General features: G+C 39.2%; 1 protein-coding gene across 3 annotated transcripts in view; it reads right to left on the reverse strand.

Moving 5' to 3' along the window:
* The window catches only part of spock1 (SPARC (osteonectin), cwcv and kazal like domains proteoglycan 1), a 106,158-nt gene extending 89,702 nt beyond the window's left edge, over window positions 1-16,456 (reverse strand). For 2 of the 3 annotated variants that reach the window (XM_039618021.1, XM_031744631.2), the window contains exons 1-2: window positions 16,317-16,456; window positions 15,675-15,806 (exon numbers count right to left, since the gene is read on the reverse strand). In XM_039618021.1, the coding sequence (XP_039473955.1) occupies window positions 15,675-15,806 (132 nt within the window). In that variant the 5' untranslated portion in view covers window positions 16,317-16,456. Of the gene's footprint in view, window positions 1-15,674; window positions 15,810-16,316 lie in introns of all 3 variants that reach the window. The other variant, XM_031744632.2, reaches the window with a different exon arrangement.
* Between the last annotated feature and the right edge of the window lie 704 nt (window positions 16,457-17,160).

Raw genomic sequence — 17,160 nt, forward strand, 5'->3', positions numbered from 1 at the left:
ATGTACAATTACCCAAAACAACCCAAGAGTCTCCCAAAGGAATTGGATATTCCTCAATAGATACATCATCTCACCCCAACAGGGCATGCTTTTCAGTTATTAAAGTGATGCAGATAGACACACAACAAGCAGTAACTGAAGATAGCTGCAGACCATTTCAGTGAAGGAAACATAGCAATTTATAATGTAAACCCCTTGAATTAAAGTGGAAAGTTTGCACTTCAATCATATATTGGTTGTTTTTATCGATTTAAAATCCACTGTGGTGGCATAGAGACACAAAAAAAGAAAAACAGTATCTTTGTCCAACAACTCACGGACCTAACTGTTATATGACTGTTTTATACATTATGTGCCATGAAGACCACACACTAAAATAATTACCATTGCATATGTGACAGTAATAATCTTGTTTATGTTGTGTCAAACTGATTTACATATGATTCTAATTACCATAATCCCAAACCAATCAGCAGCAGTGCAATGCATTTTTCTCCTTACATACAGTACATGTGACTCAAATGACCAAACATCTTTGTTATTGTATCATAATTAAAAAACATGGTTCTACCTGAACAACTTTTTCAGTAGTGTAGTGTAATTCAGTGTAGATCCAATGGCTTTATACAGAAATGAGCACATAAACGTATACAATCTGAGCTGATCAAAATAAAAACTGCACTAATGCAGTATCTATTTTGGTCAGATTAACTGTAGTATTCCATTCGTTCTTGTAAAGCAATTTCACACTTCGTTTTGAACGGTGCTTAATGTGTAATCAGTGATACAAATCCCTGTATGAGCACATGCTATCCTCTAGTGTGTAATGTAATTTATCTGGATTATAACTATGAATAAAACAAACCTTATCAGATTCCACATCCCAAAACATGTGCATAAATTTGCTTTGCAGATTTTGTAATAAACACATCAAAAGCCAAAAGAGGGTGAAAATCTAGACTTAGTATTAACTGTTTGATGCTGAAGTAGCTTTACTGATAGTGTCTAAATACAATGTAATAAAGGTTTAGATTAAAAAAAATACAAACTCTACAACTAACAATGAAAGGACTCCACTTTAACTACATTACACTGTTTAAAATAATAAAAACTGAACTTCACCAAATGACTTTTAAATGAGCGGTTTCTCCTTCAAACACATGTCTATATCTTCAACATTAAAAGTTTAAATAACATACAGCATAAAAACACCATCTGGCCTAAATCTGGTTACTCATGTCTCTCTGGGTTTGAAAGTCAGCCTGAAACAGGACATCCGCCCAGCTGTTACTCTGACAACACTGTGACATCTGATTGGAGAGTGGATGTGTAACGCCTCACAAAATGGGTCTAAAGTTGGCAGTGACATACTAGAAGTATCTCCAATGTCTGGAATAACTTTAAGAGTTATTGTGCTCAATATGGTTTTTATCCACTTCAACTTCCATTTCTGACCCTCAACACAGAGCAGAAAATACTCACAGCCATTCCGAGAGCAGATTCCCACCAACACAGAGGCTTACAATAAACTGGATTCTTCTCTATTAGGACTTCGCAGCAGGAGTACGGTGCAGACTGCGTTGCTGAAATGTAATACCTGAATTCCAGTTGAATGAATCCTGTACAGGAGCGGTTTTCCTACTATATGCCTTTATAGTATGAAATGGCAATGGCCATGTCTGTCTCTAGATTGGTTAGCCCTATGCTTTGGTCAAGACAGGCAATATCTCAACAAGCTGTGGGAAATTGTATTGGACTCCTGTGGTCCCCAGAGGGCAAATCCCGCTGACTTTTCTCCATGTGCCACCAGGAAGTCCACTCTTGTGGTTTTGTGTGAAATATCTCTACAACTGTTGGATAAAACAGTATGCCCACAGCTTCAAAATTGGATGTTTTTTTGTCTGTTGTAATAACTTTGGTGACTCCAGAAAGCAAAATTGCAGTCTTTTTAAACCTTGATCTTATTTTCAGAGCCTTCTGGGTTTCAATAAATACAAAAATGTTTGGAAACATAACAAAGCCTCATTCAAGAAAAAGCCTGAACTAGTATTTTCTACTCGATTTAAGCGCTCAAAGCTCTTTCTCACCATAAGCCTCATTAACAAATACACACAGGGTGTCTTTTCTATACCTAAATGCTTTTAGCTTAACATCCAGATGATCAACGGGACCTGGCATTTCAATTTCTTGCCCCAGGAAGTTTCACATCAGGCTACAACAGCAAGGGTTTGAACCACTAACTTTCCAACTCTACGTCCTGAACTACAGCCATCACTAATCTTGAGGGAAAGTGTGCTACTGATTCTATTATGCTATTTGAGTGAGAGTTAAGGAAAGATATTCATGGAAGAGTGTAATTAAAGTACAAATACAGAAAACAAAACAGAATGTTTAACTTACTGAGGTAAAGGTTAATAAACACATAAAGGTTCATGGTTTGTGTTTCCAAATTGTGACCAAAAAATGGCTATGCTATAGTTTGTAAACGTTTAATAGACTGCCTTTAGAGATGGGGACATGTTGAAAATGTGCCTAATTTTTCCTGTATTGGATTAAAACACTCTATTCTGTATGCTGGTCCTTGCATACCACTGCATGCACTGTCAGTTTTATCAAAGATGACCACTACGAGTCAAATGGGTCAAACTTTGCTGCATCACTACATGCATAACATTGTAAGAATAAAACAAACTGTAACATCAAAACATTCTCAGACACTTAGCAATCTGCTATAATAACCCTCTCAAAATTCAGAGAATTGTTGCTATTGCTTTGATTTATCATAGATGAAAGTGTTGCAGGGACTTATTTTATTTTTTTAAACTTCATCAGTATATGAATATAAAATAGAATCCAACATTGTCACATAATTAAGCATGTATAGCCTAATCTTAGGCTAGATAACAAGCATAGTAGTAAAACCACATGTTCATCAAGGAAACACGTATGAGAAAAAATACATGTAAAAACGTGCACAAAATGCAACATATTTACAGTAAACCAAATCTGAAAATTGGGATAACATAATAGTTTTACTGTAAATTTATTATGATTTCTGTTACGGGCCATTTTTGGGGAATTCTTTATTTCTGAACTTTTTCTACTAGAAGAGTTTATAAGCAGTCTTGGTTTTAAACCACACACCGAGCAATGTTTGGCTAACCTAGACAAAAGATTACCATTGTGTAAGAAATATGATATCTTAAATCATGGCTCCAAATGAGCAGTCATAAATCAAAAGTCAAAACTTTTCTGTTTTCTTGTGACCAAACACATCCTGAGACCACAATTCTGATACAAATACAAGCCAACCAATAGAAAAGCAGCATGAAATGATGTAAGTCTATCTAAGCCGCAAATGGACATTCTGGATAGGTCACCAGTCTATCTCAAGTCTCTGTTTAGCATATTGTCTCTTAATTTAATAAACATTTGCTTTCTGGAAGAAAACCAAATTGCCACTGTTTCCTTAACCTTGAGTGGAAATGATGAGTTTTTAAAACATGCTGTAGAAAGTGATGCAGTAAGAGATATGGAAAATCAATTACAGCTACACAAAATAAAATCTGTCAGATCTCGGTGTTAATGCCCCTCCATTCCCGTCTTCCTCTCTCTGCCTCTCTTGGTATCTCCCCTTTACTCCCTCCCCCTCGAGCATCACATGAGCCGCAATAGCAGAAACCTGATGAATTATTGAAGGAGACAAGACATCTTTCAAACTCACACACGCGCTCTAACACACAAACAGTAACTGTATCCCTCTCCTCAGGGGAAAAACGAGATAATGACCAATTCAATCTGACATGGTTTTAGAGACTGTAAACATCAGAGTGAGAGAAGAAGAGAAAGAGTGAGAGAGGTGGAGAAGAGATGCTGACACTGATCTAAAACTAAACTGCGAAGGTGTGAGAAAGAAAAAAAAAACAGAAACAGACTTCTCACAATTTATTGCACATTTTGATTCTCAGGTTCGGAAAGGCTTATTTTGTTTTTCAAATGTGGTAAGCCAACTTGCATATAAAATCTAATGAATTACAATAAGTTATTATACTGCTGCCAAAACACAATATGTAGCCAAACAATTCATTCCAGAGGCTGATGTGTAATTTGAGTGCTGTTTGTATGATAATCTGCATCAGTTATCACGATGAGAAAAGCGATGCGTTCATCATCTCAGTAACAACTACTGTGATTACGGGGAACAAGCAAAGGAAGACACTTATAATCAGTCATAGCAAGAAGCCGGTTTATAAATCACAAGATATACCTCATTACATGACGGTGGAAAGAGGAAAATGTTGGTCCGTGCTGTGGCAGCAACAAATTGCACAATACAAAAAGTGATTATTATGACTGAGAAACAGTTGAACAGTGAGAATTATCTTTCTCTGCCTCATGCTCACATTTCTTCTAATTAACCTTTACCTCTTCAGATGTCCAGCAGCTTTTTTCAGTCACATAGATTTCACACTGCATAATTATTATATTATTATGGTTTATTTTAATGCCTTCCACAGAACTACTCAAAGTTTTTCTGTATGTCAAGAACCAGGTAGACATAATTTGACAGCTTGACTGCCAGAAAAAGTTCTGAAGTTTTCAATATCCCAGAGGAAGGAATCATGCAAACTCTATGATAACTGAATGTTCTACACCGTCAGCTTTTGGTATGAGCATTAAAATACTCAACAGCTATTCAGTGGGGGTAACTTAGGTGACTTGGGGTGGGCAGATTTGAACTACCCCTGAGGATCAGGTCTAATAAATTTCCCTTGTCTATGACGATATCAGGTCAACATTTCATTTTGAAAAATACTATAATTTTTGACCACTTACTTTGCTGTTTGCCATAAACTGAGGTCATGAACATTATACCTGCTCAGCACAGTCATTGTCAACATGTTGAGATGCTAAGTATTCAATAGAACAGTACAGTCTAGCACAACCCCTAGCACAGCTTTCAATTTTACAATTTTATTTTATAAGACTCAAAGTAATAGACACAAAATTAAAGGTGAAAGGTGTGTTATACAAAGCATATTTAATAACCAAAATTCAATTCAATTTTATTTATATAACACCAAATCACAACCACAGTCACCTCAATGCATTTTACATTGTATGGTAAGGACCCTACAGTAATACAGAGAAAAGCCAAACAATCACATGACCGCCTTTGAGCAAGCTTTTGGCGACAGTGATAAGGAAAAACTCCTTTTTAACAGGAAGAAACCTCCGGCAGAACCAGGCTCAGGGGAGCCATCTGCAACTAGTTGCCAGTCCAAGCACAGAGAGCCAATCTGTTCATTGTTCAATATCAATACATCCAAAAATACCCTGACAAATGCCAAACCTAAGGAAAAATGTATACTTCAAGTCTGTAAGAGTTTTCTTTCAAAAAAGGACACAGAGCAGCCTAATTGTGGCAGTAATATTTGCTGCTGTTGTTGTGTACTTCATATATATTTAATTAAGATTTCAAGGATGAAAAAGAGCAGGAGGTATGAACCCAAGGCCTCACACTACAATACTACAATGCAATTGTTGTATTGGAGTTGGCAGAGTGACAAGCATGCACATAAGGTTGCTATAGCACATCTGTACTCATAGAGTCAACCTATAAAGCAGACTAACATGCAGAGAAATCAAACACTGGCATATGGAGAGATGCAGAGAGAGAAAAAAACCCACAGGAAAAGACATCTGATCACACTCTAAAACAGGTGCACAGTGAGGATGACAGCTTCATCAATGGCAGTGGCAACAGATTCAGTAAGAGACAAGCAGAACAACTGTGACGTTTATCCTTTACTCTATCATTAATATAATCCAGAATTTTAAAAAACAAAAAAACAACCATGGCATAAATCAATGAAAATGAAATATGGTTAAAAAAAATGAAGGGAGAACAGCTCAAAGGTGTATGCATAAGTCCTGCATGCATTGTAATCACATGTTAACACTGGTCATTTAGAATGTAGATTGAATCTGTTGTAGTGCTCAAATGATTAGTTGAATTATTAATTAGATGGAATCCTGCTCAATACCCATAGCCCAAAGCATTATTGAATTGGTAAGACTGTGAATCAACTAGCCAATCAAAACTGTATGTGAAGAAGAGGCAAATGAAAGCAGAGAAAGCTCCACTGCTGATAAGAGAGCCTCTTTTAATAGGTGATAATGCTTGTGTGGTTGCTAAAATTACTTTTGTGACCCATTTTCAATGATAATGATCCCAAATTTTATTTTTCAGATGTAACACTCAAAATAATGTTCAGAAAAAAGCAGATTTAATTTAATAAAGGGCAGAACTGAAGAGGGAATCCACCCAAATTCCATCACGTTGTTGCATTAAGGGATGGTTTGATGGCATTCAATGAGTTTGTTTATGCAGCGATATAATTACTGCTAATGCTTTTACCTAACATTCAGAAAATGGTAAATTCACATTTCAGTCTCCAGCCTGTGAGATTTTTTTTAAATGATTATATTGCTAGCTAATGTTTGTGAAGGAAATTTCATTACATTTTTGGCACTTAGTGGAAAAGTTCTATAATCTCTTTGCATATATAACTGGCCACATTTGACAGTTGTGGCAATGTAATAACTCATTATTACATCATCTATTACAATGGTACCAAGGACATGGGTTCTAAATGCAAGTCTTTTAATATATTGCTTAAAGCAATAGATCTAAATGCAGATCTGGTGGAATTACAGTCTTTTGTTGTTTTTTTTCCATGGTCTGGCAGTAGTCTGTCTAGGTAAATCTTTAGAGAGAAGCAGACTAACCAGACAGCATCTCTTCAAAAGAATCAACAGCTTAGTAGGAGACCTTCATATCTGCACCAAATAGACCAACAGAAAGACAATCCCCACAGAGAAAGAATGGAGCTTGGAGGGGCTGCCGTAACAAAGCTGACTGAAACACACGCACACACACACACACACACACACACACACACACACACACACACACACACACACACACACACACACACACACACACACACACATAGATGATCGATTCCACATTTCTCCTGTCCTTCTGTGTTTGTCCATCTGTTCTGCCGGTGCTCATAGGCTTCACATTAAAGCTCCTCCTCTTCCTCTCTTCTCCTAGCATCTCTCTCTTTTTTCTATTTCCCCTTTCTCGTCTGCAGCCAAAATTACGGCCAATCCTTTAGCCCCCCTGCTTTGTCTATCTCTCTGTTGTACACTCCAGTATTGAGTGTACACACATGTGTGCACACACCCACACCTCACAATCAGTGTGTCCTGGTCATAAGGGACAGTGACCTTTGTCTTTCCTGTGACCGAACTGCCCTTAGCTGGCTGTGTATGCATGGTGTGTGTGTCTGTGTGCTTGTGTGTTCCTGTATTTTTCACTCTTATTGATTAGATCAAGGCTCCAATCCGGGTTACCCTGCCCTGTGAATTCAATAATTGATCTCACGAAAAGCCTCGGGGTGGATGGGATCATGTGTTTGTGTGTCAGTTCACACAGGCAGAAACATCAGCAAGACAGACACATGGAAATTTTAGTTTGAAGAGGTACTAGACGACACAGAGAAATGCACACAACCACAGTCCTTCAGAACAGAGATTAGAATCAGAATGTTCTCATTTGACATCAATGGCTCAAAGTGAAAAATATTCACACAGAAGTAGAGCATGGAAAAAAAAAAAATCATGGGTTGAAAGGAGCAGAAAGCATGAGAGAGAGTGGGGGTTTATTTTGAAGGGCACTGTTTCATCGGGAATTAGTGGAATGTAAAAATGAGAATGGGATGAGCCAGGAGAGAGGGAGAGAAGAGAGGATAATGAAATGCATGAAGAGAAGGTATAGAGGCAGCTGAGTAGGAGAAAGAGAAATGGAGGGCAGAGCAGAGGGGGAGATAAGAAAGAATGACAGGTGTTCAGGCAAGTCTTTGCTTAATTGACAGAAATACTGTATGTGTGCTGGGGAGAATACACCCAGAGGGTTTATGTATGTGTGTGTGTGTGTGTGTGTGTGTGTGTGTGTGTGTGTGTGTGTGTGTGTGTGTGTGTGTGTGTGTGTGTGTGTGTGTGTCAGAGAGAGAGAGAGGGGGAAGGTGAAGGTGACTCCAGGGGTTCGTCTTTTCTAAGCTGCCTCTCTAAACCTCCCCACCCCTCCCCCTCGGCTGTGCAACCGACCAATCAGAATGCATGCGTACACAGGACAACACAAACCCAGACACACCGACCAATACCATTTAATTTGGATTCAGAGGGGCGCATCCAGGTATAAATGTGTTGACTGTGAGGCAGTGTGTGGAGCTAAAAAAGAACTTGCACGCTCAGCAAAATGTTTTCCTCCATAAATGCAAAAGGACAAAACATGTAAAACAAGCTACCAAACAAACCATTTGTGAATTTAATAAATGATAGTAACTCTTCAGGTGCTTCTGTTGCAGACAAAACTACGCCACAGGCGGGATCTTTGACTGACAGTCCCGAAAATGCTGGCATCTTGGAAAACAGAATACGGATGGCATTTAATTCTCATTGTGAGAATGAGCTGAGACAGGTGGCTCTCATGTTTAAATTACAGGGCACCTACACAAGCACATACACAGGTGTTCATCATGTCTCTCCATACACCGACTAATGAATAGACAATCTGAAGATGGAATGCATTTACACAAATACATGAGGTAATACACAGCAGACATCCAATGTCCCTCATAAATTTGACTTAGTGGATTTCTGTAAACCTGACAGCACACCAGCAGGGTGGTAGACAGGATCTCACTCTGAAAGGAATGAAAATAGTGGAAGTGGACAGGTACTAAAAAGCCTCCTTTAGAAAAGAAACAAACAACCGGCTCAGAAAATTGAAAACTTCTTCTTTTTTTTCCCTCTTCAGTATAAAAGATTCCAGAATAGAAATGACAGTTATTCTGTCAGGGGAAAAAAGCTGGAAGAAATGGTGAGAGCAGATGACATGGTTGAGATGTAACTCTAAGTATATTCATCCATGAACCAAATGTTCAGATCAGTATGCATTCAGGTTAGTTTGTCCCACAAGTCTAAAAGTTCAGAAGTCTATGTCAACATACTTCCTCTACAAGATGGCATTTTTAAAGCTCTAACCAGAACTTGTTGCCAGTCAAAAAGTTATTGTACATTAGCTATAGCATGCTAGCAGGGATTATATTGAAAGCTAAGGGGCTTTTTTACTTTCCACTATAGGGGTCTATAGTGACTTGTGGCCATGAACACATCAACTATAGGCACTCTGAACACATGTTGTTTCAGATGTTATTTTCTAGTCTGCTCGGAGGACACAGTTGCAGTTGGTGTCTTTGTTTCTTAGTGGCAGTGCAGAAAAGTCTGTGGTGTGCTGTCAAAGATGACTAATGCCACAGGTATGCTTGCCGTGACGGTCTTTGCTCACGTAAACTGTGACGTCAACACAACCCTCTAACCATTTTTTTGTTGCACTCAACTTAATGCATTTTGCTACTAAGCCATAAGGTCTCGCAAGTCACCCATCAGCAGAAGATGTCATATAAACTAAACAGCTGTTGAGTTTTTTTCTACTGCAGAATGCCTTATCTTTTCCAGTTCTTTCAACAATCTCTCATTCTGCCATCTGGGGATCTCTAAGCTCATGCACTGATGTTTCATTTCAGATCAACTAAGCTCATGCTCACAATATAAAAAGGCTCTTCAACTGTAATGCTTAGAGTACATTTATTTCAATACAAACTAACCAATAAAATCCACCGGTGATAGACTCGCTTAGTCCAGAATAGCAGAACTGACCCAAACCGGCCAGCCCAACAATGTACACACTGTTTGTTGATAGATTTCAATATTCTATAAAATTTGATTATAAAAGGATCTTTTCAGTTGCACTGTATATCTCCAATTGCACTATTTTATAAAATGTTATAAATAGATTATCCTACATAATTCCTCTGTTCCCTGCAGAGGGCATCTAAGATTGTGGTCAACAAGGTGAACGCTGCTGTAATTAGCCAAATGATTTAGAAAGAAATGAAGGACTGTAATTATCTGCTAAAAATGTGTCTATTGACAACACTTGAGATAAGCGTCTGAGGAGAGATAGAGTGGATGAATATGTGCCACCAGTGTGATGGAAGTGTGAATATTGGTGCCTCTGCTCCAGGAAATCAGCGGGGTTGCTCTTTGATGCTCTGTGGCATCATCTCTGTCACTAGGTTTGGATTGGTTAGTAAGGTTTGCAGTTTTTGCTGCTACTAATTCTACCACTGCTCCAGCTGGACCTCTCATATTCACTTTTGTCCTGACCAGAATACTTTGATGTAGCCAACAACAGAAGGCAGCTGCAGGCTTACAACAAAGTTGACCCTGTCTGAAACAGAAACACAGTTGAACCCTGTGTTGCATACAAATGTGTGTATATTCTCCGCAGCTATAGTTTATTTGCATAAGAGCTTATGAAAATTAAAATGGTGATTGCAACCTCAGGACAACTCAAAAATAAACAACAACAACGACAACAAGTGATTTGGCAAAAGTGCAACAAAGGAGCTTTAGCAAATTTAAGGATTAATAAACAATTTAATTGGTTGAGAACATTTCGGTATCCTCTAGCAAGATGAACCACATCTTCAAAGCATACATACGGAAATAAAAGTACTGCAGCAGAAAAAAAACAACCCAACAAACAAATTAAAGCAATTTTTCACAAGACAGCTAATCACAATATTGTGAGTATTTGAACTAGCTCTGGCAGCAAGTCTTTCTACAGACTTCATTCTGAACATTGAATGCCATTTATTCCACAAACATGTTCTGTTGTCTGCATAAACAGCATAAATTAACGTTTGCATCATGAATGCAACTAAGGAACAAAGACACTGGAGCTGCTATTGATTGAGAAAAATGCTATTAAAATGTCAAACTGTGCTGGTAAGAAACACAATTTTTTTTCGACCGCATGTCGTTTGACAAAAGAAGGACTAGATTAATCTGCAGCACACTTATCTCCCTACACGTTACACCTCAGTTATTAGTAATGTGAGTATGAAATTGAATAACTCAAATCCCGTGTTCCTTATTTTTTCAAGATAAGCCACCTGGACATTGACTATTTAACTATTGCACCAGCTCTGCCAAGAAATGGACACTCATGCATTATGCAGAAGGGAGCAAGTGGCTCATCAACAGGGATGCAGAGTGAAACATGGCAGGCAGAGGAGAACAGCAGAGAGGAGGAGTCATGGGCAAGGCCAGGGGAAGAGAAAGGGGGAGATAGGAAGGGCTATGGTTGAGGAAGCACAGGGTCATTCGCTGCTCTGCAGACAGAGGGAGAAAATGACAGAAATGGAGAAGCTTGGAAGAAAAATGTTGACTTCATCACTCAATAAGAATTGATGAAAGAGGAAAGAACTGATAGAGAGACAGAGAGACTGACGTGCTGCTATAAACAGAAATTGTTCACAAGATTAATAAGTGGTGGTAAAATTCAGTTGGAAATTATGAGGATCGGGATAATTCATAGCTGATACTCATTGTTATAGACTAAACTTTTTCCAGCAAGGCTATTAAACCTTGAGATATATTTTCAGAGTGCAGCTAATACATCTGTTAGCTGATATCAGCCTATTAGAGATATATTGGTATTGGCAGCTATGCTGTCTCTTAGAGATGTTTTACAGAACTCAGAAAAAGGTTCTTAGGTTAAATTATAAACATCACCATCATCATAGTTTTCCCTGCAGAGCGACTCCAATACTGTCATTAATGACTGCAGCAAATGTACCAAAGTATACATCAGACGAACAAGTAGAAGAATATTGGTCGTTATAGCAATATATTTTCAGTATGAGCATCAAATCCCCAAAATCCAGTACTGTTGGGTTCTACTGTTCACAATAAAGTAATTATTCTTTCTATACTTCGCTTACCATCTGTTTTCACTGTGATATGTTCAATTTCCAAGTGCCATCCTGTAGAGAATAATCATCTGTTGTTTTTAATAATTGTGTTTTTCAATAATGTACAATATTTTTTATATTACTCACTACAAGGAAAGGCACAGTTTTTTTTTCATGTTACAATCTGCATGTTATCTTCCTTCCACACTATATCAGCTCTGAGGAATGTCAGATGACAGTGCTATGTTTTTGACATACTGCCTTCACCCCACCCCAAAATTAAAAAAAATCATGAGGAGAAAATGGAGAAACCATGGAGTCATGGTTGGGAAGAAAAGGAGGGGAAAAAAACAAAGTGAACTGGAATCATGTCAATCTGTGTTTTAATTACCTGGGTTGTAAACATGATTCATAGCAACAGTCACACTGTGGGACTGCAGTGCTATGGCTGGGGTCCTTTTGCTTACTAAAGACTTAAATAAAATAATTACAGACATTACACATAGTTTAATTTAAGACTATCATTTAAGACTGATGATTATGCCAAACATTTTTTCACAGTTTTAAGCCTCCTTAGATCACTTGATTGCTGTCTTGGACCAAGTAGTTATGGTAAAATTAATCACAATCACAATTACTCTGATGAAATTAAGATTGTGCAACACGATTACTCATTGATTTGGGAAAATGTGAATTTTTCAAACTTTGAAAAAATGTCTTTGAATTGATTCAACAAGATGCTGGAAGCATTCATCGGAGATTCTGGTCCATATTGACTTTCTGGCATTACACAGTTGATGCAGATTTGTCAGATGCACACCCATGATTTCAATCTCCCACTCCACCACATCCCAAAGTTCTGGTGACTGTCGAGGCCATTTTGGGTAAAGTTTAAGATGATTTGAGCTTTGAGCAGCCATCAGAAGATGGTGGTGCACTGTGGTCATAAAGGGGTGGCCATGGTCAGCAACAACACTCAGTTGAACTACTAACCTTCTGATTAGTCTTTGAACTGCTCTGCCTCCTGAGCTACAGCCACCACAAGCTTAGAACACCTGGTATTCCCAGGCAGTCTCCCATTCAAGCACTAACTAGGACTGACCCTATTAAACTTCCGAGATCAGATGAGATCAGGCACACTCCAGGTTGTACGGCCATAAGAATTGCAGCCTGGGTTTCCAGTTCTTAGCTGACTCCTGCTGTAGCTCAGTAATGCTACAGACTACTCTGCATAACCTTCTGCACATGCCTTGGTTATAATGAGTGGTTATTTGAGTTACTCTCGCCTTCCCATAAGCCTAAAAGCATCTGGCCATGCTCTTCTGGCCTCTAACATCAACAAGGGATTTTTGCTCAGAGAACTACCTCTCACTCAGTATTTTCTCTTTTTTGGACCTTTCTTTGTGAACCCTAAAGATGTTTGCGTGGGAAAATCCCAGCAGATAAGCAGTTTTTGAAATACTCAGACCAACCCATCTGGCTTCAACAACCATGTCACATTCAAAGCCTCTTAAATCACTTTTCTTCCCCATTTTGATGCTTGGTTTGAGCTTCAAAAAGTTATCTTGACAATGCTTACATCCCTAAATGAACTGAGTTGCTGCCATATGATTGGGTGATTAGATATTTGAAATATTAGCTAAACACATGTACCTAATAAAGTGGCTGCTAACAGTATAAAATAACTAGAAAAATGAAAGCTAGATAAAACATTTGAGCCTGACTGGGAATGTTATGCTGTAAAGGAGCTGTAAAAGCCACTGCTGTAAAAAGAGGGATGTGCTCATTTTTAACACAAGACAAAACGAGAGCATCATAGCAAAATGGATTGTGGCACAATGTCATTTTATCTCTATTATTTTGTTTTCATAGTTGCTAGGACCTATTGAAGTTCAAACATATAGCTGAAAATAAAATTGGATTTATTGCCCAACCCTAGTACTGTCCCTGAAGATCAGAATTTCCGCAGTCATCAAATTTAGACAGTTGTTTTATAGTTTGAAACTGATTCATACAGAGCAGTCTTCTTACTGTCTGTGATATTAAAGAGTTTGGTGCCAGACACAGGAGGAGAGAAATCACTAGGAATAAATTGTGAAGGAAAGAAGACACAGTTGGACAAATCGCAACCAGCAGGTTTCCCAACATGATAGGTGTGACAGTACACTCACACACAGGGACACAAAGACACACGTAAACACTACAGCAGCTCCCGCATTTGGTTAGTAGCGTTGTTTGAAATATTAACCATACAGTAAATGTCACAGCCTTTCCCCCCTATATATTTGCTCCTCATTTCCCCTCCTTTCCTCCTTCTCGTCTCCTGTCCTCAGCTCTCCACTGACAGTTTCCTGTTAATGACTTTCAATTGCACAGGAGACCAGAGAGGGGAATAAAGTGGACACACACACACACACACACACTGCAGGTAGTAGAGCTCAAACTGAGTGTATACTGCAATGACCACCTCTCACATCACAGTAACAGTACTATGTGGGGAAGGCCAGCTCTAATAAGGCCAAAGTTACCCCTCTGTCTGCTGAAATCTCTGGGGAATGCAGAAAAGCGCATCATGATGTTAAGAGTATGGCAACACTGCTGTCACTATTAGTCTGGTGATGTGTGTTAGTTCACATTAGGCCAAACCTAAAACATTGGTGGAAAAGTTTGCATCTCAAAATACTTAAAGAGGAGCACAGGCTTTTCCTAATTATTTGAAGAACACGTGTCATGCATCAAGACGTCTGGGTATTCAGATTTATTCTCACTTAAATTATTAAAGATTGCTTGAGAGGTATCTTAACCCATTTAGGGCTCCCCCAGCAGACAGCTGTGTTACACACATAGAGATGGAGGCCAAGCACTTTCCCATAATAGGATGCTTTAGAACTGTTTGATCATGCAGAGTTGATAGAAGATCAAGACAGAGTCCCAATACAGTAGGAACACAGCGGGTTATAGTTGAGGTGCATTGTATACACTTTAATATCTGTTTTAGCAGCTTTAAAGCTGGTAAATTCATGCTGTCAGATAACACTGCAAACATTTATTTTCAGGTCTGTGTTGAAGATGTGATTCGAACCAAAGACTGCACATTTTTATGGCTTTGTCTTCCATGAAATGAGAATACCATCCAGGATTTTCACCTTACCCTTGAGGAAACATGCCCCTTTGATTCATCGTTTATGTGCACAGCTTAAGAACACACATACCTCTACATATAATAGCTGCTATATAAAGTTTGCATCAAACATTAATATTGTTTTAGGTAAACAGAAAAGGCTTATGGACAAAAAAAATAAACATTAACTGCAAAGGTGTTCTGTATGTTAAAATCACATAGCACACACCCATGTCTTCTGATCCCAACGGAAACTGAGATTAATTATTGTTAATGAAAGCCCTATATAACAGAATGACACCCTATGACTTCGTGACAGCATTACCAGAAGAAAAAAAAGGCAGTTCAGTGGCAATATCGTTCAATCAATCAAAGCAAAAGCTGGCAAGATTTCTTCCCCATCATGTACAGAAGTGCAATGTCTGTCGATAAGTCTGATTGGCTTTCAGCCGGGGTTTGAACCTGCTGAGTTTCTACAAGGTGGATTATGCCTGCTGGCAAGTGCTCAAGTACTCACAGGGTGTATCAAGGGTGCAGTGTGCTCTCTCTCACACACACACAAATCCAAACAGATAAACACAAACACATGAAAAGATTCGCATTGAAGCTAATTAAAACGCCGCTTTTGGCTAGATGTTGTGTTTCTCAGAGCAACTCACATCTCTGAATCTGTTCCAGGATCTGTCCTTATACTGAGCCACGGTTCCCAGCCATTTCTCATTATTGTTAGCGGAGACCACCGTTTCTCTGCTCAGCAAGAGAGCCACGACAGGTAGCAGAAAGAAGAACATCTTCTGAAAGGAAACACAGAAGAGAAGAGAAGAGAGAGAGAGGAGAGAGGGGGGTAAGAAAAGAGTGAGAAAACACATGGGGAGCGGAGGATGCTGCAAAGTGTAGATGAAGTGAGATGGAGCACTTTAGAGAACACACAACTCTCACGCTGTGACGCATCATGGGTCAGAATGTCACAATGAAGCAACAAACGGACCCACACTGAAAGACTGCACGGGGCGCAGAGTGATCATTTCATCAAACTGCTGAGGCTCCATCTAATCGGATTATAAACACTGGAGAGTTGTTACCGCGGCAGATGGGGCACAGCATAACATTAGCTCGCGAGCTTCCCATCCGCTAATTAAAAAAAAAGAAAGGAAAAAAAAAAAAAGCAATTATCGGCGTCAACACAATTGCTGCCCCCACGGACCTTTGTCTTGGCTTTCAGCTGCTTTCTCCCTATAACACTTCAAATTTAGATTTCTTTTCAAATTCACACCAGCGACGAGACGCAGTGAACTGCCCACCTGGAATAGTTCGTTGGTGTCCACTTCTGATTCCCGGGGTAAAATAAGTCCACAGCCCCGGGCACACTCCGGTAGAACCCGACTGCTTGTGGGATTGACGGTAAAAGCGAGCAGCGAGGACTAGAGGACCGGGCGCTTTCTCCGCCTCCTCTGTCAGCAGACACCGCCTCCTCTCTCTCTCTCTCTCTCTCTCTCTCTCTCTCTCTCACTAACCGTGTCATTGATTTTCATCAGGGGATTTTTTTCTGTGTTCACAGTAGAGCGCAGGCAGGATTTGGGAGGCATGTCAAAGCGCTGTTTTGGGTGTACATTACAAACACAAATTTCCTGTCAGTCGCGCGCATTTGTTGTGGAATTCGAACTCGTGTCCCCGTAGTTAATACAATTAAATTACATAAGCCACAACTGAGCAGTGTTATGTGTGTCTGAAGCGTTCAACGGCTTCATTTCCTATGGAGGATGGGCACAGACGCTTTTTAGCACCACGGACAGAGGCAGGCCCCTCTTTTAAAATGAAAGTACACTTCATAAATAGGGCGCATAACCAGGGCTTTCATTTCTCGGGTATGTGACAGTGTATCTGTAAATTATTAATCGACTACTCTGTTGTGCCTCTCTTTGTAGGCCTCTGATGTCTGTGTGAATGTGTTTGGTTCAGTGAAAAGTTACTGTCGGGTTCTGTACCTGTGCTGATGTGAGTAACAGAAATACTCTCCTCTCTGTGTGCTCTGTTCTGTTTAGAACATATCTTTTATCTCCGCAGATTCGCATACTCTTGCTGATGCTGCAGTTGTTTTCACGAAATAGGCTGCTACGAGGATTAATAAGGTTGTCAAGCAGTAGT

Source organism: Oreochromis aureus, linkage group 2, assembly GCF_013358895.1.
Source record: "Oreochromis aureus strain Israel breed Guangdong linkage group 2, ZZ_aureus, whole genome shotgun sequence".
In the NCBI taxonomy this organism is placed as follows: Eukaryota; Metazoa; Chordata; class Actinopteri; order Cichliformes; family Cichlidae; genus Oreochromis; species Oreochromis aureus.